General features: G+C 35.4%; 2 protein-coding genes across 4 annotated transcripts; both read right to left on the minus strand.

The window, feature by feature from the left end:
• Window positions 1-3,353: 3,353 nt before the first annotated feature.
• On the minus strand, window positions 3,354-10,881 carry phb2b (prohibitin 2b). 3 transcript variants are annotated; one of them, XM_082189734.1, is made up of 10 exons: window positions 10,801-10,881; window positions 9,403-9,532; window positions 8,683-8,767; window positions 8,476-8,555; window positions 8,115-8,299; window positions 7,837-7,966; window positions 7,654-7,757; window positions 4,316-4,393; window positions 3,992-4,068; window positions 3,354-3,818 (listed from the first exon to the last, which is right to left on the minus strand). In XM_082189734.1, exons 1-10 carry the CDS (start codon window positions 10,819-10,821, stop codon window positions 3,797-3,799), a joined length of 912 nt encoding a protein of 303 aa, XP_082045860.1. In that variant the 5' UTR covers window positions 10,822-10,881; the 3' UTR covers window positions 3,354-3,796. The 3 variants fall into 3 exon arrangements, with proteins under 3 accessions (XP_082045860.1, XP_082045859.1, XP_082045861.1); XM_082189733.1 differs by having other exon boundaries at window positions 9,403-9,734; window positions 10,801-10,844; XM_082189735.1 differs by lacking the exon at window positions 10,801-10,881 and adding an exon at window positions 9,698-9,716.
• A 382-nt stretch (window positions 10,882-11,263) lies between these two features.
• On the minus strand, window positions 11,264-20,827 carry pde6d (phosphodiesterase 6D, cGMP-specific, rod, delta). The gene is made up of 5 exons (XM_082189739.1): window positions 20,578-20,827; window positions 14,944-15,032; window positions 14,620-14,745; window positions 11,919-12,024; window positions 11,264-11,812 (listed from the first exon to the last, which is right to left on the minus strand). Exons 1-5 carry the CDS (start codon window positions 20,625-20,627, stop codon window positions 11,731-11,733), a joined length of 453 nt encoding a protein of 150 aa, XP_082045865.1. The 5' UTR covers window positions 20,628-20,827; the 3' UTR covers window positions 11,264-11,730.
• Window positions 20,828-24,386: the final 3,559 nt, after the last annotated feature.

The following is a 24,386-nucleotide window of genomic DNA, read 5'->3' on the forward strand; positions in this document are numbered from 1 at the left end:
ACTTAAGACATAACCTACTATGTTTGCTAGGACACTCGCCAAGATCTGCATTTGTGGGCAAATATTCTAAGCAGTGCGCACGTGAGTTTGCACACTTCTTGCACTTAAATGAGTTTATTTTAAACAGATAGTGTGCAGCTCATGTCTCACCTGCTCTCTTGCGCTATCAACACCCGGGTGATGACGGTGTAAGTTACTGGTCATATAGAGTGTACGGCATTCGCATTGAACAAAGTTTAGGGGAAGCCAGAATGCGTATCCATCATCAGAAACATACATTGATTAGCCTAACTCTGTCCGTCTGTTGTACTGTTATTTTCAGCAAGACATACTGTAGGCCTAGATGATAAGATCCGTGTGTGGAGAACGGTACGGTTGATTTTTTACCAAGAGCAGTACCGACAGCGTAGGCTGTCAATGGAGGAAAAGAAAGCTCTCAGATTTCATAAAAAAAAATCTTCATTTGTGTTCCGAAGATGAACGAAAGTCTTACAGGTTTAGAACAACACGAGGTTGAGTAATTAATGACAGAATTTTTATTATGGGGGTAAACCATCCCTTTAAAGCTTTATAAACACACCAAAGGTTGGTATGTATAAATGCATCCATCCAAGCTTGAACCACTTAAACTGCATTTCAACGTTCCAGAATGTATAAATAAATAATTTCCTCTCAGAAGTCTTTGACTAAAACATGGCTGTTGTTGGTCATCCACAACTGGAGCTTTGGGGAGGGCCGTGTTTATGTTTTTTTCAGCAGTGTTCGCTCACAGACGCCTGACCTACAGCCCACCTTCATGAATAAGCATGTGGCACAAACCCCCTCTCCTTCAACAGAGCTTTTCACTTTAAAGAGGGACATTGTATAGGGGTCCATTATGAATGAATTCAAGCTTTAAAGCCTGAGGCCACACACGTGCGGCGTCACGCTTAACCCAGCAGTACGTTATGAAAACTACAAGAACAGACTTGACTTGAGCCCAAGCTCAAACGTTTGTAGTTTTATTTAGAAGACAATCTCAGCAGCTGAATGTAATGTGATGCCATGTAGAACAGTATTAGGTGTTGAGTGCCATCTAGTGGGGCCCTTTAGCAAGTCTGACACCAATAAGCTACAGTTCCATAGTCACATGTACACAAAGGGATTAATATAATCGAATTATACTGAGACAACACAGAGTCATATAAGAGCTTTAACACAACCCCTGATTATCCACTGAAACATGCAGACAGTCAGCGACTTCTCAGTTCTCATCTGCTTATGGTTGCTTGCAAAAATCTTACTCTGAGCTCTGGTTAAATTGTGTATAAGAAATTAAACAGATATACTGAATAACTTGTTTCTTAATCAGAGCAGTGTTTGGCTTATGGCCTTTTCAGTTGCCAATGTTGACATTTCTTAGAACTGGCAGATTGCTGATATAATGCCAATATATCATTGATTTATATGTGATAAATCAATACATTACACACATGGTTACATTTAACCACTTCTTTCAGATTTCATACACTCCATCCTGAAATAAAAAAATTAAAAAAATAAATGTAAAGGAGTTTATATGTATAAAAGAACAGGCTACAGTGGTTTATAAAGCTCCTGGTTTGGATGGACTGCTTTTTTCTTGGAATTGTTAATTAAATCTTTGCGTCATCAATATAATAATTACTAATAAAGCTACAATAAAGATACACTGTTAAAAAAAATTAAACAGAAAATGTACTGGTAACTTTCTGCCAGGACATTATCAAGTAATTTTACAGAAATGTCCGTTAACCCTAAAACAGCACAAAGTGTTATTCAAAATACAGTTAAACACCCGTAACATTTTTTTTATACATTGTGCCCTATTTTTACAGCATAAATCTCAGGCTGCATCCAGTGACTCAAATCCTCAAATCTGTCCCATTGTCCCCAACATTATGTCTAAGATTACGCGGACAGCCTTGACCTACTGCGCCCCCCTGAAAAAAAACCTCTTCAATATTCACAAAAAAAATGCATTCAACAAAATTGGAAATATAAATCATGTATATCTTATCCACCCATGTGCCACTGCAGTTCTATTCTTCTGGAGAAATCATACAGACCCTCTGAACACCTGGAACCCTATTTTTTGCACTTCAATATAAAATCATCATACACATCATATTCAGTCCCATCTGGCCACTACATGACTATATGTTGTTGTTTTCTTTATTCCTTTCTGATATTACCTATTAAAAACTGTGTTCAGAACAAATTCTGGAAGAAAAAAACTTTTTTGAGCCAAATTGAATGTAATTATAGCTTATAATTTAAACGTGTATAATGTATATCATTTTAGCTATATATAATTAGGTTTGACTATAGGTTTCTACTTTGAAAGACAGTGCCACCTGAAAAGAATCTTTTGTATAGCCCAAAAAAAATGACATCCTAAAAACGGTTAAGATAACCTTAATAAACAACAACAACAAAAACCAAACATCTTTGTTCATGCATGACCTTCACACAGACATGCCTGAAATCGTTGGAACCCCATCTCCCATCTCTTCTTAACTTTGTACACTGTTTCAATGCAGAGCGAGCACAAGACAAGAATATTGCATTAAAATGCTGCGCATTCTGTATAAAAAATTATGTTGAAATTGATTTAACACTTTTCAAAGTATTCAAATATTTCAAATAAAAATAGAGTGCCTTTTCAAATGACAAGGGTATGTGTAGAGTTTGGAACTGACACAAGGGAAGCTAACACCTCGGGTAAACAGCCAAAAAGGCAGGTTACTAGCCAATACTGATATTCTCAGTACAGCCAAATGTCAGTTGATTAATCTGCCGGCTGGCCAATATACTTAGAACAAAACAACCATATTCATCTACTTGCAGAAAAAACTTGCTAAGAGATCAAGCAAGAATTTATTATGTAACTTTCATTTTCGTCATCAAAAATGGTAGCATATATTTAGCTATGCAGTATGCAGCCTGACAAAAGGCTTAGCATCTGTTCATTGGTGCATTTCAAAGGATGAAAATAGACAAGAGCCAATAGAAGAGCCAAACAAGCCCCTACCTTCTGAGTTTTGGGGGAGGAAAGAGGCAGTTCAAAGGGTAAGTAGAGAGGCAGATTGAGCAGGATTGAACTGCTAGAGTTACCAGAAGCAAGTGGTGGAGTGATGCTTTTACTATAAAATATATATAAATATATAAAATATATAGTCAAGCTGGTTTAGTACCAAAAGTTTCATAGTAAAATACCAAGAAATATATATATATATAAAAAAAAAACATGCAGAAAGAAAATAAATAGTTTAGGATTCAAATATTCCAGGGTTAATACAAAGACTAAGGCAATTGTCAAAAAAACACGAAACTTATATAACAAATGAAAGTTTTTATTAGCTGTCATTTTGTGTCACATAAATACAACTGTATGTATTATTTTTCAGCAAAGACATAAATCATTCCTAAAAGAATGGATGGATTTTTTTCAACCAACCTTGACTTCATCTATTGTATCATTTAAAGATGCATGTTTCCTGTTGCAACAATCAATGTTGAAAAGAATTACATTTTCTGGTCCAGTTGTACCTTTGTCTTCATTCATTAACACAACTCTGTAGTGTTTTGATCATCAGCAAATTGTGGAGTCAAATTTAACTGACGAACCAGGTCTACACCATTAGATATTTAAGGAGTCTTCTCCAGAATGACATATCCATTTGTGACCCAATCAGAAAAAGCCATCTCAAAGGACACACATACGGCTTCTTGTAATAGAACCTCTGACAATGAGAACGAGTGCTATTTGAACGGGTTACTTCTTTCCGAGTGACAATCTGCAATGCAAAAAAGATTTTGCCAACATCAATTATACTTTTACAAAATGCAATTATTTAATTATGCACAGAGCAAAGACAAAAATGAATTTTGAGGGGTCATACAGACTATACTGGTATTATCCTACATACAGGAAGACTAGATGTATGCGGCATATAGCTGTAGTTCTTACTTGTTCAAATAGTCATCCTGTAGATTCAGAACCAGACTATCTGCGTTCAGGTACACCTTGTTCTGTGAAACTGCCACCTGGAAAACAACCTTCATCTGGTCAGGGCTTTCAAAAAGGACATAAAACATTCAGCTTTTTCCAAAAGGACTGGTATGTAACCAGCCGAACCTTGGCAGAACTGCTAGTGAACATCAAATATTTACATTGGTGAAAAACACACCTTTTTCCAAAGAGTACCGGCGTTTACATCAGGAAAACTCATTAAAATTATGAATAAGCAAAATGCCACATAGCTTTGGAAAGAAGTGAATCATAACATTGTACCGTTTTGGCAATGTTCTGCGCGGCCCTGATTCTTCTGAGTTTAAGGTATCCGGGATTCTTTGTGACGGCCTCTCCTAGCTGTGAATTAGAAACCAAAATACATTTCTCATATAACATTTTTCACAAAAGACACATTAATAATATTTATATCCTAAAATACTATGTAATGCTTCATTTTACAGTGTCCTTATTACACGTTACATGTAACTACTAAAGTAATAACTATAAATGATGCATAACTACATGAAACTAACCCTAAACCAAAACCTAATCCTAACTCTCAAGGACATGAAGTTAATTGATGATCCCCCAGATTCACAGACAAGGCTTAAGCTAGTCCCAGACTAAAATGTATGTTTGAGTAGGGCTGGGTATCAATTAAACATTTTCGATACCAAAACCTTGACTTCGATACCGGTTCCTGAATGATACTTTTTTCGATACCAATTTTATGAAATCCGTTTTAACAACATTACATTACCACAAAAAAACGTTGGTTTTATTATTTCAGTTTGTTGACTTTTTTACACACATATTTTGAGTCTGTAAAAAAGCATCAATGCTAAAGTTTTCTATGTATCCAAATCGTTTAACAACATGTATTATTTACTTCAATGAGCTCCTTGTTTGTTTCTGCATTGTTTAACAATGAAACTGAATGAAATTGAATTGAAATGCATTACTTACAGTCACCTCTGGCTCTGATAATAACAGATCACTCTAAATTGTAATTTAGACATGCATTTTCTGTAAAGCTGCTTTAATTTTTGTGAAAAATGCTATAAATAAATAAACTGTCTGCACACTTAAATCCTTTAAGCAAATTTAATCACCAAGCTTTCGGTCAAACGACCATCCTCAGGGCAAAAATGCCCTGAAATGCAGTGAAAAATGCTATACAAATAAATTAGCTTTATATAGCGGGATATATGCCTCGCATAGGCAAAAGTAGCCTAATGATTTTGAATGTTTCGGGAAAAAATAGCAAGGAAACATTTTAATTGTTTATTAATAAACTAGTGTTTTCTGAGTTGAAGATGAAGATGACGTTGTGGACTCGTCATCTCTGCAGTATAGTGAACGCGCGCCAATAGAGCGAAATGCACCTTTTATTTGGATTACATAATCAAACCGGTTCGAAATGGTTTGTTTAAAAGAAGACATTTCAAGCTTATAAAGGCATAATTCTCATGTATGTGAGGCAAGTATCCTATACGCTGAGTTTCGGTTCATTTGTGACATGCTCCAGTTCTTCTTGCAGTCAAAGAAGGAGCAACTTTCTGCTCTCAAGTTTATTCTGTGCGCTGTTAAGTGCTTCATCAGATTTGTCGTGTTACAGGTGTTGTCCCGAATTCTGACCCACGCCAAATTATTACCCCCCTAGCATTGGTAGGTTTAGGATTAGTTGTGGGGGAGGGGTTAGGATTAGGCAATCAGGTACTGACTACAACGAGGGGGATAATAATTTGTCTGGAAGTCGAAATTCGGCACAACACCGGTCTTGGCAGCAATTATCTTGTCGCAAATATTGCATCGCGGGCTGCTGGCATCGAGTCTGGTGAAACGTAGCTACACTTTTGATCTTTTCCACATATTTTCCATCTGTGTGGGTTAGGACGCTTACACTACAGCCTCACGTGCGAGCCACGTCTCTTTGGGCAACAGCGTAAACTAGTGTTTTTCCGCCACAGCCAATCATGCTGCATGCTTATTGGCTCACTGACGTTGACGAGATTAACCTAGGTATCGAAATTTGGTACCGAACGACAAGACATGTTTCGATTCTCGATAGTATCGAGGCAATTCGGTCGGTACCTAAAAAGTATTGAACTCGATACCCAGCCCTATGTTTGAACTGTTTTAACTGAAAGCAACTTGCACTGCCATATCTTAGAATATGTCAGTGCCATTGTTTTGTCTCAAGATGCACATCAGTGTTTTTTTTTTATAAGGCATGCTATTTTATAAAAGCTGCTTAAATGGCCTAATTAAGGCCTAATCCTGGCTTAATCTAAGCCCTTTCTGTGAAACCAGGCCGTTACTCAGTGCTTAAATATACAATTACACTGTAACAAGGATACCTTAAAATAAATTAACCTGAATACTAATCTAAATATTAATAACAATAAAAACAATAAATATAATATAACATAATTCAAAATGATAAAATATAATCTGTTTCTCGAATCTGATTGGCTGAGAGCCTTTTCCAGCCATGATTTATTCCCCCAGTATCAGCACTCGAACCGCTTCACAGTTTGTATCAATCTGCTTGCAGCGACTGTCATGGCGGTCGAGCAAATACACCATTTATTTTTTTAAATTCCACTGTTGTTGTGTTTTTAGAGTTTTTAAGGTGAGAATGTAATTATTTGGACCTAAAAAATGTGACTCATATATAAACAAATGTTTTACTATTTGTTTTAACACTTTCGCAAATGCGAGCTCGAGGCCGTTAGCGGCCGTTCAGCGATCACGTACCCGCAGAGAACAGCTTCATCTTGGCCAGTCCTTTGGGGATTTGCCGCTGGCTCTTATGTAGATAGTGGTTAAACAAGATATAATTAATTTGGGGTACAGTATATCAAACGGGCAATCTTTGGTCTTTTTAATCTATTACTTGTTCCAAAGCAAATTGATTTTGGTTTAGGGGAAAATTAAGTTTCATAACTTTATTTATATTTAACTTAAATCCAGTACATCCTGGCTATATTTAACTTATTTAATCCTGTACAAGTACTAGAGCGCTGCTTTTGTACGTTTGACTGAATTGTTTGCTTGTGTTTATTTCCTATTGCGTTTTATATTGCGTTCTATTGTTGTTAATTTAAGTATTGTTGTTCAATAATAATATCTTCTATAAATAATATGCTGTATTTGTTATTGAGAAAGGATCGTGATATGGACTTCAGTGAAAGTTAAATTATTTACCCTATTAGATGGCGACAAAGTCTTTATGAGTGAGAACAAGGTAGTTGTTTTAGCGCTGTCATGGAAATCCCCTTAACTTTTAAAAGGACAAAGACGAAGACATCGCTTTCCACAGCGGACATCTGATTTTTTATAATGGATATAATATTATGGACATCGACCTGAAGAATGAATGCTATATCAGATGCATGTAACACACTCGTTTGGTCGATCTCCCTCTCATAATACCATCTAATAGGCTTCAATGAAGCGACTCAACATTCATTCGTGACTAGTTCTAAAGTAATGTTTTAGAATTAGTAATGGAGGCTTAGGCTCAACTGTTAAACGGTCAACTTGAGATTTAAATATTTAAAATACCCATGAGCTTTGGCAAAAGTAAATATTTTTAGATAAGAAGCTCATACCATTTTGGCTGCCTGGGCCTCTCCTTCAGCTTGAATGATCTTCTGCCTCTGATCTTGTTTTGCTTTCTCCACATAGAACTGAGCTCTTTGGGCCTCCTGCTGGGCTGAAAGATTATATTTTTTTAGTACAGTAACTATGTACATATTTTGTGCTACAGCACTCAAGAACCGAATTTTACCTACCAACTTGTTTGGCCTCCACAGCTGCTGTGTACTCCCTGCTGAAGCTCAACTCTGTGACAGCCACATCATCAAGAATAATGTTGAAGTCTTTAGCACGTTCAAAGAGCTCCCGTCGGATGAGCATTGAGACCTACATGCAATCAATGGAGAATAAATATTAAAAAGACAATCATTTAGTATAGTGATCTGGATATTCCCTTCCTTTAAATATACATCCTGGATATTACGGTAGGTTCTAGAACTCATTTGTGGAAGCCAGATTGTGAGAGAATACCAACCTGGGCTCTTTGTGTAATTAGCTGGGAGGCATTGAATTTGGCTACCACACTCTTCAGAACTTCATTTACAATGGACGGCAACACACGCTCATCATAGTCCTTCCCCAGCTGCTGGTACAAGACGGGAAGGCTGGAAGCCACCGGACGGGACAGCACACGCAACGCAATGTTCACCATCTGCAGGTCTGACCACATTACAAACAACATTACTCCTCCAAGTAAAATAAAGAACAACTTCAGATTGGGCAGCCATATTTAAATAAACTATAATCAATACAGTGAACATATTATGACCATGTTCAAAATGGAAGTAAACAAAGAAAGGCCAACAAAATTAAATGAAATAAAACATTTTTTTTACCTTTGCTTCCAGTTAAAGATGATATTTTTCTTGGTTTGGCTCTAATGTCATATATGATTGGATACTGAATCCACGGTATCCTATAAGAAGAATGTCACTAAAAATTATTTTTTTAGAACTACAACTTTCCTTTTTTGTTATGGAAAGATCAAACATGGGGTTTGCTTTCATAAAGAAAACTGTTCAACAAGTCATTAAAAAGCTCACCTGAAGTGGAGACCCTCAGCAAGGACTGTGTCCATCTGCATCCCTCCAATTCTATTAAAGATGATTGCTCGCTGACCACCCTCCACTAAAGACAAGACCATTAGTGTGAGAGATGACATTACCAATCATCTACTTTTAATATTAACTTGAAAGGTACATATTTGCACAAATACACAATCATTCAAACGTTTGGGGTCAGTGAGATTTTGTAATGTTTTTGAAAGAAGTCCCTTATGCTAACCCAGGCTGCATTTATTTGATCAAAAATACAGTAAACAGATATTATTACAATGTAAACTGATTTTTTTTAAATAATTTTTTTACATAGTTTAAACTGTAATTTATTCCTGTGATGTCAAAGCTACATTTTCAGCAGCCATTACTCTTCAGTGTCACATGATCTTTCAGAAATCATTCATTTGGAATTATTATCATCAAAATGTGGAAAACAGTTGTGCTGCTTAATATTTTTGTATAAACCATGACATTTTCTTTTAGGATTCTTTGATGAATAGGAAGTTCAAAAGAACAGCATTTATTTAAAAAAAATTGTGTGAATGTCTTTACTGTCACTTTTGATCTATTTAATGCGTCCTTGCTAAATAAAGGTATTCATTTTCTTCTTATTATTATTACAATCTTTTGAATGGTAGTGCATAAATGCACTGCACTAGAAATTTGCTGTTTCTAAGACGTTTTCTAATGCAATACTGGATGTACCTGTATATGTTGCCTCTTTGACTCCATAAGCGAGTGCACCTGCTCCAATTAATATCTTTAGTCCGATCCCAGCACCCCTTGAGCCAGAGGACATGCGTCCGGCGAGATCTCTCAGGTGCTGGAGGAACCTCTGTGAGAGTACAAAAAAGCAACAACAACAACACCACAATAACAAAAACAACAAAACATTCATTTTCATTGGAAATTATATATGACAATATGACTGTAACATTAACAGTAAAATATTTAAAAAGGTTAGTTCACTCAAAAAATGAAAATTCTGTAATTTACTCACCCTTATGCCATTCCAAACCAGTAAGACTTTCGTTCATCTTCGAAACACAAATTAATATATTTAAATGAAATCTCGCCCCCCTTATATAATGGTAGGGGAAACACTGAGATTTGTATGCAAGTATGGTTGAGCTTCTGTTTATTTTCGCTGATCAATGTTTATATGTGAATAAAAGCCTAAATTCAATCTGTTCATCATATAAAGCAATCAGTCTCTGCAAAAAATTTGGAGTAAACTTCTCGATTTATATGGATTAGTTTTACTATCTGTTTATGAAATTTTGAAGTGGTAGTTGCGTGGACTGTCAATGGAGGGACAGAAATCTTAAAGATTTAAAATATTTGTTTAATATGTTTAAAATATGAACGAAAGTGTTACGGGTTTGGAACGCCATGAGGATGAGTAATTGATGACATTATTATTATTATTATTATTATTTTCATTTTGGGGTAAACTAAGCCTTTAAGCTTTTTCCAACGGGTTAAATCCCGTAAATTCCAACAACAGTGACATCCTTTGACACTCACACATATTTAAAGCTGCAATATTCAAGTGTAATAACCAGTATCTGAGAAATTACTTCATGAGCTGACATTCTGATTATGGAAGTGCATTAGAACTGTAATACATTTTTTTTTTTACTTACAAGTAGAATCACAATCAGTTTGAATTCTTTCATAAACTACCGTTTGTATCATGTCAACTTCAGACCAAAAGAAATATGTTACAGGTGATATTAAACGTCAAATTCCCAACAGTCTATTAGACCAGCCGGCATCAGGAGTCAGGATTTCAGCATCAGAGCATGCTATTGAGAATCAGTAAACATTAATATTAAAATTTCTACTTCAAGAACACATTAATTAAGAGGCCAGACAACAGATCTAATCTTAAAATGTGCTTTAGCGTTTGAGAGCAGAACCGGCTTACTGGTCATTTAATGCACATGTAACACTCTTTCTGTTCAAATTTCTGTTGCCAAGCTTGAAGCTGAATATTACACTGTGTAAAAAGTAGGGATTTACATTACCTAGTATGTATACAAATATAATTTTAGATTTTTATTTTTACAAAAATTTAAAGAATTAAGACATTATACTCACGTTAGGCTCTTTATTCGCCATGCTTGCAAGAGCTACCCAAGGTCGTCACGAACAACTTCCGCTCCTACCGGAAGGAATTCTGGGTAATGTAGTACTCTTGGTTATTTCCATGTTTTGGACATTTCTACAAATTGGACAGGCACCCTTTAGAAAATAATTATAGGCTAATTCCAAGTTTTATATGTTCAGTTAAAACAAACTTTATGACGACGATATTAAGATATTTTAACTGGACATAAATATTCTCTTTTGTAAAAACTAATTTATTCTGTGGGATTCATTAATGGGATCCATGTAAAGAGCAAAATATACTAGATGTTTTAAACATTTTGAAGTAATTCTGATTTGTTCTTATATTCCACTTATTTTATGTTAAATGTGCCATATTCCTGTACATGCAATGTGAGACATAAAAATATTATTAGAAATAGTTTGTTAAGGGAAAAATGTGAGAGAGAAAGCATCAATATCAATATTTTAATCCATAATTACATAATTTATTTGAAAACACAGCCTATCTTACAGTTTAACAAAAAAAACCTAAACAGAACAAAACAATGAGACCATGAATGACCACACAGACTGGGAGAAACCCTTTTAAAAACATCTGATAAGGAAGCAGTGTACATTGCAGGATTGAATTGTAGAAGAAGAAAAATATACAAACAGGTAATTTACACAACCAGGTTGTCATGAGCATGATAACTCTTATGTACAAGTCCTTATCTGCCATAAAACTGGTGTAATCATTTGTCTTGAAACTGTTTTGTTCTAAAATGTTCCCTTTAATGTTGTTGTCACAGCGCCTCAGAAGAAATACTCAGTATGTAGAGTGTCTCCTCTGTACATTGAAACTTGTAGTAATGGGTCCATCCTCTGGACTGACAGTAAAAAAAAAAAAAAAATTATATAAAATAAAGGTTCCATGTCTCAGACGTAGAAGAGTCGTACCCGGGACGTGCTGACATGAAGGTCGTCATCATAAAACTTGGTCTCTATAACAACATTACCCCTGCAAGAGAAGACATTTGACTCATAATTACTCCATGAGTAACTTTTATGAATATCTAATATGTTGACTATCATAAAATATTTTTTTTATTTAAGGAAACTCTTACGTTAAGACATTTGCAGGCATCATTTGTGACTCTGGTGCAGCTTCTATCAAAGACTGCCACGTGTTTGTAGAATTAGGAATCACAAAGCCAAACTCAAAAAACCACTCTGAAAAGACACAAAAGATACACGTGTAAGCATTTTGTGGTGTAAATAATCTTTACACACTTTAAATCTAGTAGGCCAAGAAGAGGAAAAACATTTTCACAAACAAGCTTTCAAAAATCTCATCTATGCATGTGTCCAAGTTATTTAATTTAACATGTTTCAAAAGTGCTTGTGCATACAAATCCTTATTCCAAGATTGTAAATCTTTTGCATCTTGGCTCATAGGAATTTGTATGCACAAGCACTTTTATTACACAATTACACAAAGTAACCTGACAAGTAAAGTCTAGAATTAGAAAATGGAAATTGATATTCAATATTAATATTGGTAAAACTTTACAATAAGGCTGTTTGTTAACATTAGTTAATGCGTTAGCTAACATGAACTAACAAGCAATATGTTTTAAAGCATTTATTAGTTTTTGTTAATGTTAGTTAGTTAGTAAAAAATATAGTTGTTCATTCTTTATAGTTAGTTTTGTTTGAATGTTGAAATTAACATGAACTAATTTAACTGAATTAAATTAACATTAACTAATATTAATAAATGCTGTAGAAGTATTGTTCATTGTTAGTTCTTGTTAACAATCACGAATAACTAATGTTAACAAATGGAACCTTACTGTAGTTGTGCTACTAATAATATCAGTATAAGTCCACAATACCATGAAGACAAGCATAGATGAAACTTATAATGGCTGACAGTTGCATCGTGAATTAGTGTTGAATGCATAATAAATTCTTTGAAAATAATTTTGGCTACAAATAGGATAATTGAATCGAAAGAAACACTGCATTAAAAATATACTGATCAGGTTATTCAAGAATCTTAGGCCTAGTATATACGGAAATGTTCAAATGTACTTGTGCCTGATTTGGATTACACTAAATCTAAATCCACCAAAGCAATGACCTAAGATGGCTACTATTGACACTCATATAAAGGTCACTTGCTAACAGTAGCCCCTTTAACACATACAAACTTTACTGCTAAATTACTGGTAAACTGCCATTAAGAGATCATATGTGAACAGGACCTTTTCAAAAAAACAGTTCTGGCAATTTACTAGCATGACAAGTTGTAAGATAACCAGTAAATTAATGGTATGATGCTTTGTGTGAACAGAGAATGAAGATTACCGGTGTGAGCACGTACGAGGTCAGAACGCACAGACGTAAGAAGTTTGCTCTGTCGGAGCATACTGCAATACAATAGTAACTATTGTGCGTCTCGTGTTTTTAAATGGGTCATCGGATGCAAAATTCACTTTTACATGGTGTTTGCATTTAAATGTGTCTTTGCAGTGTGTGGACACAACCACCATTCAATGAAAAAAATCCATTCACTTTTTTTTTTAATTCTCAAAAAGCCTAAAGACTCTCAATAATAAAGCCGTTTGGATTTTCTGATTTTCTAATATTTCTGTCATATTGCTCATGCTCCGCCCACGACCATTGACGCACTGTCCCGTATTAGCATATTTCCCGTATTAGCATTTTTCCGCCCTCAGCCATTTGTATACTGTCTGCCAAGGCATCACTTTACGTGTCTTGTGTCGACACCCCCCATGGAAGAGAGGGGTGGGGTGAGCAGTTGCTCATTATCATTTAAAGAGACATGCACCGAAACGGAGCGCTGTGAACAGAGCTGTTTTTGAGGAGGAATTTTAACCAAAGTATGTTACAAACTTTACATGAAGACCCTAAAGAATTATACTAACTTGTGGAAAATTGGCATCCGATGACCCCTTTAAGAGCAAAAGCGCATTCTGCGTGATCATCCCCTTAAAGGGATAGTTCACCCAAAAATGAAAATTCTGTCATCATTTACTCACCCTCAAGTTGTTTCAAACCTGTATGAATTTCTTTTTTCTGCTGAACACAAAAGAAGATATTTTGAAAAATGTCGATAACCAAACAGTTGATGGACCCCAATGACTTCCATAGTAGGAAAAAAAATACTATGGAAGTCAATGGGGTCCATCAACTGTTTGGTTACAGACATTTTTCAAAATATTTTCTTTTGTGTTCAGCAGAAAAAAGAAATTCATACAGGTTTGAAACAACTTGAGGGTGAGTAAATGATGACAGAATTTTCATTTTTAGGTGAACTATCCCTTTAGGCCTGTCACTCAGAAGTAAAAAAAAAAACGAACTAAAATGAAACTAAAGCGCTTCTCCTCATCCAGGTGGATGAAGAAAATCGCTTAGTGTTTTTCCAATGACTTGCATCACAGAGTTTACCAGTACTGGTAATGATGTGTGAATGGTATCTTACTGGTAAAAAGACAGAATGCAGTTGCTTGTGTGAACAGCACATTTGTGTATTTACTGAAAAAGTCATTCTGATAATTTTACGATAAATTACCAGGACTGCTGTGTAAAAGGGGCTTATGAGTAAAATATTATGATCAAATTGTATTTTTAGCAACATTTATATTTTACACATTTTAACAGGAGCTCCTTGCTTGAGAAGACTAGCATAGATATTTCAGAACTAGAGACATCTTGCTAAAGAGACCTCTAAATTTCCATTTAAAACCATTGCTATTTGTTATTACAAGAGTGCAATGTGCAAGAAAGAATCAGAACAACCTTCTAGGCACTGGCCTTTAAAGAAAACTTTTTGCTCCAGTCGGAATTTTTCCAGTTTTTCTACTGAAGAGAAATTCAGCTCTCTGGAGACTGCTTTACATTTCAGGATCTTCTTAGGAACCCGAGCTGGAAAACAAAATCAAATCTGTTAGTTACCAGACATGGCACATTCTGTACCAAATTCAGTACTGAAAACTGATCTCGACCTCACTTTGACATCATTAAAAAGAGCTGTGAAGTAGTGGACATAAGAGAAGAATTGGTGTAGCCCAATCTAGTCAATAGTTTAATCTTTAATGCAAGGTAATGCTGAGAACCACAAACCTTCATGTTCTACCCCAGGAAGGGAGAGGTCTTCAGTTCCCTGCCAGAGAACCTTCCCTGTCTCTGCATCTCTAAGATTCATCCAGTTTCTGAAGACAAGTTAAGGCATGCTGAACCAAAGTCCCTTTCAGGCAAGTCATTTCTCTCGGCGGCCATCTTTGAAATGCCTCTCGGGCATCTATTTCAGTCTTGCAAGTGCAGCGCTTATCTCTCTGAATGGGGAAACATCAAATTCTCCAAAGCTGTTCAGCAGGTTTATGATTAAATTTCATATTTGAAATCACCAATGAAATCTGACAACAACTGTCCCATAAATATGGTTTCTTACATTAAAATAGTGTTAAAAAAGCATTTTTTTTTTCAGGCTAGACCGGCCAATGCGCATGTGCAGTCCTAAGTGCACTTATTACTTATTCTGCCATATTGCGTGTTCTCCCATTCATAGTAATACGAGTGGACCGTCTTTCTATATATAGTCTTTGTGCTGACCAGACTGACAATGAAAAAATGTCTTCTGATTTCAGGGCCAACATTTTTGTAAATTACATTTAAGAGGAAGATAAATTCACATGAAGACACAATCAATAATCAGACTTAGGGTTTGGCTCATTGGGCTTAAAGGGACAGTTCACCTAAGAAATGAAGATAATGTCATCATTTACCTCATTGTCATTTCAAACCGGTATGACTTTCTTTCAACAAAAGAGATGTTTATCAGAATGTTCAAGGCACTGTCAAGATTAAAAAAAGAACAAAACAGCACCATAAAAGCAGTCCATAAGACACTTGCACTATATTAAAACTTCTCTAAAGCCATGTGATAGATTTGTGTGAGGAACAAACTTTAAGTTTTAAGTTTAATTCACTGAATATCTTGTTCGACCACCAATGGAAAAGAGTATCTTCACATATAAGCATTTAGCTACAATTATGTTTGTGCTCCACAGAGGAAAGTGGGTATTATGGGTTTGCGAAAGTAGTGATGGGTGAACTAATCCATTAAATTATGCCTAAATTTAAGAGTATCAGATCATTACATTGAGCAGCTTTTAGTTTTAAATCACAGCAAATAAGGTAAGAGCTAACTGAAGCAGACCACACTTGAGGTCTAAAAACATCCTGATCTGTCTGCTAAACAATGGTTTGTGACAATGTCCTGTACTCTGTGTCAAAGACATCAGACCTCTTCATCTTCAGGCCACCTGTAGGAGTCTTTCAGGCAGGTCGAGCACACTCACACGAGGCTGCATGTGTCATTACAGGTGTACAGAACAGGCCCTAGTCACCAACCCCATGAGATCTCAGTCAAGGCTGCACAAGAGTGCTACATGTATCACTAATCCTAATCTATCTTTCAAGCATTAAATCCAAAATCCAAATCTGTTCCCGTTGGAATGAAAAGGGCTCATCATAAAAATGTGTTATACTTTATTTTAAGGTGCCTTTGTAACAGTGTAACATTAAAGTACTGAATAATATTAATTAACAATAAAATGTATTTACTATATGGTTTAGATTAGGGTTAGTTGCATGAAATATGCATTATCTACTCTTATTATAGTAAGTACGTATAACATAAGTAACAAGGACACTGTAGTGTTACTTTGTACAGAAGAATTTACAATATTAGTGACACTGCACTGCAGCCATAATAAAATGTTTTAATTATATAAATATATAATATTTATATTAATTATATAATTTGTATTATGTTAATTATATTAATGAAATATTTTATATTTATAATAATTATTTATAATTTGCATAATCATATTTTTATATTATCATATATATTATGTTTTTTTTATGGAGACTCAATTTTATATATGACTATCCTTGTCCACACTAATACGTTTTTGTTTCAAAACGCATTTTTTTTCTCTCCATTTTGTTCTTCCGTCCACACTGAGACAGCGTTTTTATAAATGAAAACGCTCTCCAAAGTGTATAAATATGAAAATTTTCGCGTTGTACTGTGCGGACTGTCAAAACAGAGTATACCGGTTTTGTGCCTGTTATGTGTTATTTACTTTCACACTGTTGCTAAAATATGTTACTTTGCACACTCTTCATCTCACAGTCCTGCAAAGATGATGTGCTGTCCTGCAGCAATACATGAGAGCACTTGCGTTTTAGACCAAACATATATGGTGAGTGAGTGCGACCTGGTCAGTGAATCAGTGAAATCAGTGAATGGTGAGATATTTTGCTAAATAAAATTATCCTGTCAGAAGAACTGCGCGATAACTCGCAGTAACTCGCGATAAATCCAAAGGTTTCTCATCCACACTGAAACATCGGAAAACGCCTGAAAACGCTAGTGTGGATGAAGAGTGTTTTTAAACGGAAACACAGTTTTCAAATATATCCGGATTAATGTAGACGTAGCCTAAGGCATTAATATACTTTAAATGAATCCTGAGACACAAATAACCAGAAGCATGACCCAGGATTCATTTTCAGTCCAGCCCTGAGAGATGATTTATTCTCCCTTTACCAAAGAACCAAACAGAACCAAATGAAATTATGCAGTAGTAATTTGACTGAATACATCCCATATCTTCATGCACTATGTTCAAAAATAACAAAAGCTGGAGATATTACCTATGTGCTTATTGCTTAAACGTCATTTAGACCAGTGGTTCTCAGCGAGGGAGTCTCAACAAACTTCCAAGGGGGACTCAAGTACCCCTTTCCCACCGACACTATTCCGGGTGGGATCCGGGCTTTTGTCCACTCTCGAACCGTTCCACGCATTTCCACTGCAGAAAAGGGGGTTCTCAAGTATGTGGAAACACGTGGTCGTTTCGCGACAGGCACCAGTTCGCCTGGCCAAAACAGGCTCTGGCTCCAGAACGCAAACCATTCTGGTGGAAAAGGCAAAAATCAAGATATACATCTTTCCAAGCTCTTTTATGTGCTGTCTCCTGTGATATATTTCACCCTGAATTTAGATGCCAACAGCTGAAGTCACTAAAAATGAGTAACTATTCACTAAAGTGATCGGCTCTGTTTCTGATGAACCAGGCGACTGCATTCGAGATTATTGGAGACAGATGTCTGTTGGATCTCACCTGCTGAGCACACTGGGGAGAGACCATTTTACTCACAAACACTGTCACTGTCAAAGTAATTAGTCCCCTCGGCGCCAAAGCTTTCATGGAAGCCACATTCATTTTTAAAAAGTCATCCATTGTTGCCATTTCCAGTCTGTTGTTATTGGTGCAAAAGAGAGTATTTAAAAAAAAAAAAACACTTGCCTTATTAAAAATAATGGCGGTGGAGGGCTGTGTTAGTACTACTAACGCTTTACCAAATAAACAAAGACACAGGAACATAAAACCAGCCTTGAAAGACACGGTGAGCAAACGAAATACAAACTCCTTCAAAATTCTAGATGCACTAAGATACTCAATACTTGTGCTGCAGCAGCACTGCTTTCATTGTTACATTGCTCTAACACTTCTAAAAAACATAATTTGGCACACGATACAATATCTCTCTTTTTCATTATTTAAGTCAGTGTTTTTTGTAGCTACTCAAGGGATGGTGCTTTGCACACGGTAGTCACCTCTGGGGCACACTGGGTAAAAAAAACACAAGGCAGATATGATGAAGCCTGGGAGGTAAAATTGCATGAAACTTTGAAACAACCTTTGGAAATTGGTCTGTGCTGCATAACTACATTGTACCAGATTCACACTGCTAAAAAGAGCTGTGCTATACTAAGATGACACATATTCTGTGAAAACAGCTGAGCTCAAAACTGGACCAATACAATATATTATGCATAAAAACATTATTCTAATTCTATCCTATTAAAGATCAAATCATAGGTGGTGATATCTATGGCATACCAGCCCATGGTCCAGCTTACTATGAACAACTTCAGTATTAATTTCATTATTTTACATAAAACAATATCTGAATGTCTTATCCATACATACACTACCATTCAAAAGTTTGGTGTCGGTAATATTTTTAATGTTTTAGAACATTAAGTATCTTATGCTCATCAAGGCTACTAGTATTTGTTCAAAACTATAGTAAAAACAGTAATATTATGAAATGTTATTACAATCTAAAGTAACAGTTTTTGTAATTTATTCCTGTGATGGAAAAGCTGAATTTTCAGCAGCCATTATTCCAGTCTTCAGTTTCACATAATGCTTCAGAAATCATTCTAATATGGCGATTTGGTGCTCAATAAGCAACCATTTTTCCGCTGAAAGATTCTTTGATAAATAGAAAGTCCAATTTTATTTGAAATAGATGTAACATTATAAATGTCTTTACTGTCACTTTTACTGTGTCAATTTAATGCGTCTTTAGTGATTAAAAGTATTAATTTATCTATTTAAAAATCTTTCTGACCCCAAACTTTTGAACAGTAGGGCAAGTTCAAAATATTTCCTTACAGACTTGTACAACTTTCGCTCATTTCACAGACCTTTCATTAAAAGATGCATGTTCACATAAGTTTTGGTCAACTATCATTTTCCACAGCTTTGCCTCATGCGGCACACAGTTGGATGTGAGGAGCATAAGGCAGCAAATCCCTGTCCTTTCAAATCAAGGATTTAAGAATTACCAGCCTGTAAGACACACCCTTGCTTTCACAAAGAAGGTCACACAGGGTAGGTAGACCCAAGTCTACTTGAAGATATATCAGAAAAACAGTGTCTGACGGGGCAGCCATTTCTCAGACCACTTTCACGCCATCAGAATGTTCTGGTGCTTGTGTGATTATTCTTGTCAGATTTACAGAGCCTATTATAGAAACACTAGCCAATGTTATGTAATCGTGATGGCAGGCACAAACTGTGTGAGGAGATTTCACCTTGCTAATGCACCTGATCCCAAGAATCAGGTGCCTGTCAGTCTCATAGTATCCTCATTAACAAAACTTCCAGCTAAAGCAAATAACAGCATCCCAGTTAGTTACTGATGCTAATATGCTCAAATAAAAGTAAAACTGCTTTGAAAGGACGATATGATAATTGCATCATAACTCTCACTAGAGAGTTGCAATTCATATCCCAGTAACTCAATAATCCAGGTATGCACATGACCAAAAACAAGCTTAATCATACAATTTATCGAATAACGCAGACATAATCTCTGGATTAGAGAAATTACACCGATTAATCTCGCACATTACATAGCAAATATAATACTGTCATACCGTACATAATGCCTAAAGACTGCATAGGATACATGATACAACACTTGATTGAGTGCTTAAAAGTGTTAGTACATCCAAAATGAACTGTCAATTTACAGTCTGACTCCAAAGACGCAAATATAGCCGGTAACGTTAGTTTGTTTGATCTAATAAAAAGCATTTGGGTTTATAGATGGAGATTGTCCCAATTGAAATCAGGCACGTATTGAACATTATGACTAAAAAGCATAACATAATATGTAACTACTTCACCTTCCAGTTTGCTAACTGTAATCAACATATACAAATTACAGCATCATCAATATTAGAGTCCTGGTTTCAAAACCGTTAGATAATTTGCCGGATACAGATTTACGCCCGAAGTCAGATTGCTAGCTATGATGTAAAGTTCTGTAAGTTTGAGGTTTGCAGCAAGCAGGCTAATCTGCCCCATCATCACTTAAGGATACAGTTTAAACCCCTTCAGAATCTCCTTCGCCCTGTCTTCGTCCGAAGACATCTTTTTCCTGGATCTTCCGCTTCAGCAGATGAAAAAAGACGAATTAAAACGTTCCACCGAGGAATAACTAATAAATACTAGGCACAATATCTGTTAATTAAACAAAATCCAGCTCGAAAAAGCTTTTAGTTACAGTGAGATGCAGCTTTAATCTGAACGGATACACTTGATCCGCTCACAACCTACTGTAAATAGATTTTTGTGGGAGATTGACAGCTGATTCGACCAATCATCTAGCGAGTTTTTGAAGGCCCGGATTAAATGCACCAATCAAAGAGGAGATGCAAGAAATAGGGCGGGGGCTGGTTGCGTAGGGACGCGTCACCGATGGCAACCCCTCAAACGTCCTTCTAACGAAGCTTGAACGGAAGCGCGTGTGAGACAAAAAGTTGTCTGTACATTATTTCCTATGGCAAAACTATGGATCTTACAGGGAATAACATATACTGCGCAGATGAATACTGATTTTTATATGGATAGTGGACTAAAACGAGGCTGGTGTGTGGACGTAAACATTTTTTTCATTATGAAAATTGTTTTGGATATTAGTCGATTGCAAACATGTGGCTAGTTCATATAAAAAGATGTTGGAACATTGGTTTAACCATCTTTTATTTGTATACATTCCATTTTTAGATTTCAAAATAAAAATGAATATTTTTCTTTAAGTTATATTTTTCCAAATAATTAGGCTGTAGGCTATTACATTAAAAACACTAATTTTAATAGAAATCGTATGCTTGTAAAGTAGCAGAGGCAAGTAGCCTAGTGTACCACTTTACATATAAAATAGCATATAAATATAGCCTATTATGTAGCCTAGCAGACGAAATTATATGTCTAAAATAAGCCCTGTGGCTAAGCGAAAACCAGCATGGGAAATAATGATAGCTATATTTGTGCAATTTATGAACACGTCTCAAAATGTTCTCCTTTGAAGTGTCCAGAAAAGTGTGGTCATGTAAAAACCACAGAGCTCTGTGTTACAGAAAGTAGGTCTCTGCCCCACTCTGCACTTCTCTGCAAGCATGCCGTTTATATTATAAAAGAAGCGTTTTGTTTTATTTAAAAAAAAATACATAAAAAATAAATAATTATTTATCTACTTTTTTTCCACCTTTTTTTCATGGAGAGAAGACCTGCAATGGCAGAGTACAACCAAGGGGCGGTGTGATACTACAAGCAAAGAAAATAACCTTACATTTTCAGGGCCTACTCATTCCACTCATTACATGTATTTGAAAGAAATAGGCCTACACATGGTAATATTGTGAATTGAACATTTTATTTTGGAAATAATAATAATAAACTAAGTAACAGAAAATGGGAAAATGTTCATGGACACCTGATCATTCACAGCAATACCTCAACAAATTCAAGCACCAGCAGTGTGGTGATTCTACAGCCTAAGGAAATATATGATACTTCATCAAACACCACTCTGCTATTTCTGAGATGTCACAGCTGAGAGTAAAAGGATGAAAAACTGGGAGGAGAAAGCCCTTATATTAACAGTAAATCTTATGTCTCTGCAGTAGTCTGCAAAATCCAATGCAATCTATTTCATAAATTGCTGCTCCTCCTTGCAACTTGAAATATACTTGTGCATGGATTTCATTTTTTTCCTTTACAAAAAAAAAAAAAAAAAATGACATTGCAACCTTCAGTTAGACTGCACGAATAAAAAGCAATGTGAATTGCATTTAAAGATCTATGTTCTCTGAATTTCAATTGGCATAATTACACCAGCACTATGTGTAAAATGATGGATGGATACGTTTTAAAAAAGTATTTTTTGATGGTAAAAAAAAAAGAAAAAAAAAAGACATGCCAAATGAAAAAGGAAAAATCTTTCAATTAGATATGCCCGAAAAGAAAATATATATATTTGTTTTGAATATAGGCTGAGATTTAAATCAAATGTTAAATCACTCATGTTCTGTCCAGATTCATTTTTTTGCATTTTTGGTATAGGCGTGGTCAAGGGTGTGCCAGGGTGTGCCGGTGCCACCTAAAAATAGATGCAGAATAATTTTTTTAAGTCTTAATAAAAATATTTTTCTAAACTTGGACTAGTGTTGTTTACTTACAATATTTGTAAATATAAAATGTAATATAATTTTTTAATTATTTTCGTTAAAAGAATATCTGCCAACATTTGGACTGCCAACCAATCCGCAAACAGCCGCTGATTGTTGTTGTGCTGTTGAGGCTTGCGCAGAGGAGAAATTGAAACAAATGAGCGCAGTTCACACAAAGAAACTTAATGAACATACAGCGGTTAAAAAATTTATGTGGAGTTTTTATAGCATAAGCCTATGATATGATACAGTTAAGCAACATCACACAAGTGCTGAATACCATTAAGATTGAAAATGTGACACTGATTTCATATGACAGTTCAATAAACAAGTAATTAATATCAAGTCACTTCAGACACAATATTGACTGTTTTTGTTCAATTTGTGCAGTGAAAATAGTTCCAAACAAAGATCACAGCAGAACCACAGCTCATCTTACCGGAACACATAACATAACCGCATTACTGAATGATTCAGCACCTTTGAACGAATCGGTTGAGTCAAAGATTCAATGACCCATCAAACAACTGCCTCATTCCTGAACGATTCAGCCGTTTGAACGAATCATTTGAATAAATTACTCAATAACTCACTCATTAAGACGATAATCTGCTGCTCCTGGTGGTTTAGTTTCGTGTTTAAAAGTAGGCTATCATTCTTTCCGATTTTTTATATTCAAAAAATATTTAAAACAATCTCGTAACATTATTTAATGCAGTTGTAATTTTTCAGTGTAAATTAATTAATTTGATTGGTAACAGCCATATAGAGTCTTATTATTCCAATTGAATTTATTGATGAAATTTAAGAATTCAAAATGAAAGATGAAGCATAAAATGATTAGGGAAACATGCTCTTTATAAAGGTTAAACTATCATAAATATGCAGATTTAAAGATGTAAAAGCTGACTGAATACTGATGAGAATATTGCTTCAGAATAAATTACTTTTACAACACACACACAAAAAATCCTATTTTTAAGTGAATTAAGTGAATGACCGATTTACTTGTTCGAAGGACAAGCACATGAAAAGGCTTAATGTTGAGCCCTGAGTTATATATAGGCCTAGTATTATGGTTATGTGGCGAGCCTGAGAATAGTTTTACACATCAGCCCAATCTATTAAAGTTAGTGATATGCCGGGTTGAGTTTTTTTTTTGCACATTAATCTGACAATAAATGTGCATGGCACACCCAGTTTTTCTTATGCATACCCAGAGACGCTTTTCTGGCTACACTGTCAGTTGAAGCAGTGATGGAGAATGATGTCATGTGAAAGACAGGAGCAGAGATCCTCCAACACCACAAACTCATCACTTCGAATTACTTTTCCAGAGAAGAGACAAACTTGGACTTGAGCTGTTCAATTAATAATTACACCTTTCACCTCATCTTTAATGCATGATTAGGTCTCATATCAAAGGTGGTATGATGAGAAAGCATGGCCCAGGCACTGACGTACCACTCTTTTTTTTCTTATATTTCCCAGTTTTTTTGTTTTCTTTAGTAAAAAGGCACTGGCCCACTTTCAGCCTCTATACACTTCATACATTTTATGCATGTTGTACTACATATTTGCACTGACTAACTGATCTAATTTTAAACAACACCATTTTAAGTATTATATTCAGTAAATTTCATCATCTGCTGTTTTAATTGCATGTGTTTCATTTAAA

The sequence above is a fragment of the Leuciscus leuciscus genome, assembly GCF_965113295.1.
Source record: "Leuciscus leuciscus genome assembly, chromosome: 14".
NCBI classification, from domain to species: domain Eukaryota; kingdom Metazoa; phylum Chordata; class Actinopteri; order Cypriniformes; family Leuciscidae; genus Leuciscus; species Leuciscus leuciscus.

Coding starts and splice junctions, on each gene's coding strand:
- phb2b (XM_082189733.1), bottom strand. CDS start 9,601: ATGAAAATGAATGTTTTGTTGTTTTTGTTATTGTGGTGTTGTTGTTGT. Junction 4,394..7,653: donor AGGCCCAGGCAGCCAAAATG/GTATGAGCTTCT, acceptor TCTAATTCACAG/CTAGGAGAGGCCGTCACAAA. Junction 4,069..4,315: donor CGCAGAACATTGCCAAAACG/GTACAATGTTAT, acceptor GTTGTTTTCCAG/GTGGCAGTTTCACAGAACAA.
- pde6d (XM_082189739.1), bottom strand. CDS start 20,627: ATGTCTTCGGACGAAGACAGGGCGAAGGAGATTCTGAAGGGGTTTAAA. Junction 14,746..14,943: donor TCCTGGGGTAGAACATGAAG/GTTTGTGGTTCT, acceptor TTTGTTTTCCAG/CTCGGGTTCCTAAGAAGATC. Junction 11,813..11,918: donor ATGCCTGCAAATGTCTTAAC/GTAAGAGTTTCC, acceptor CTTCTCTTGCAG/GGGTAATGTTGTTATAGAGA.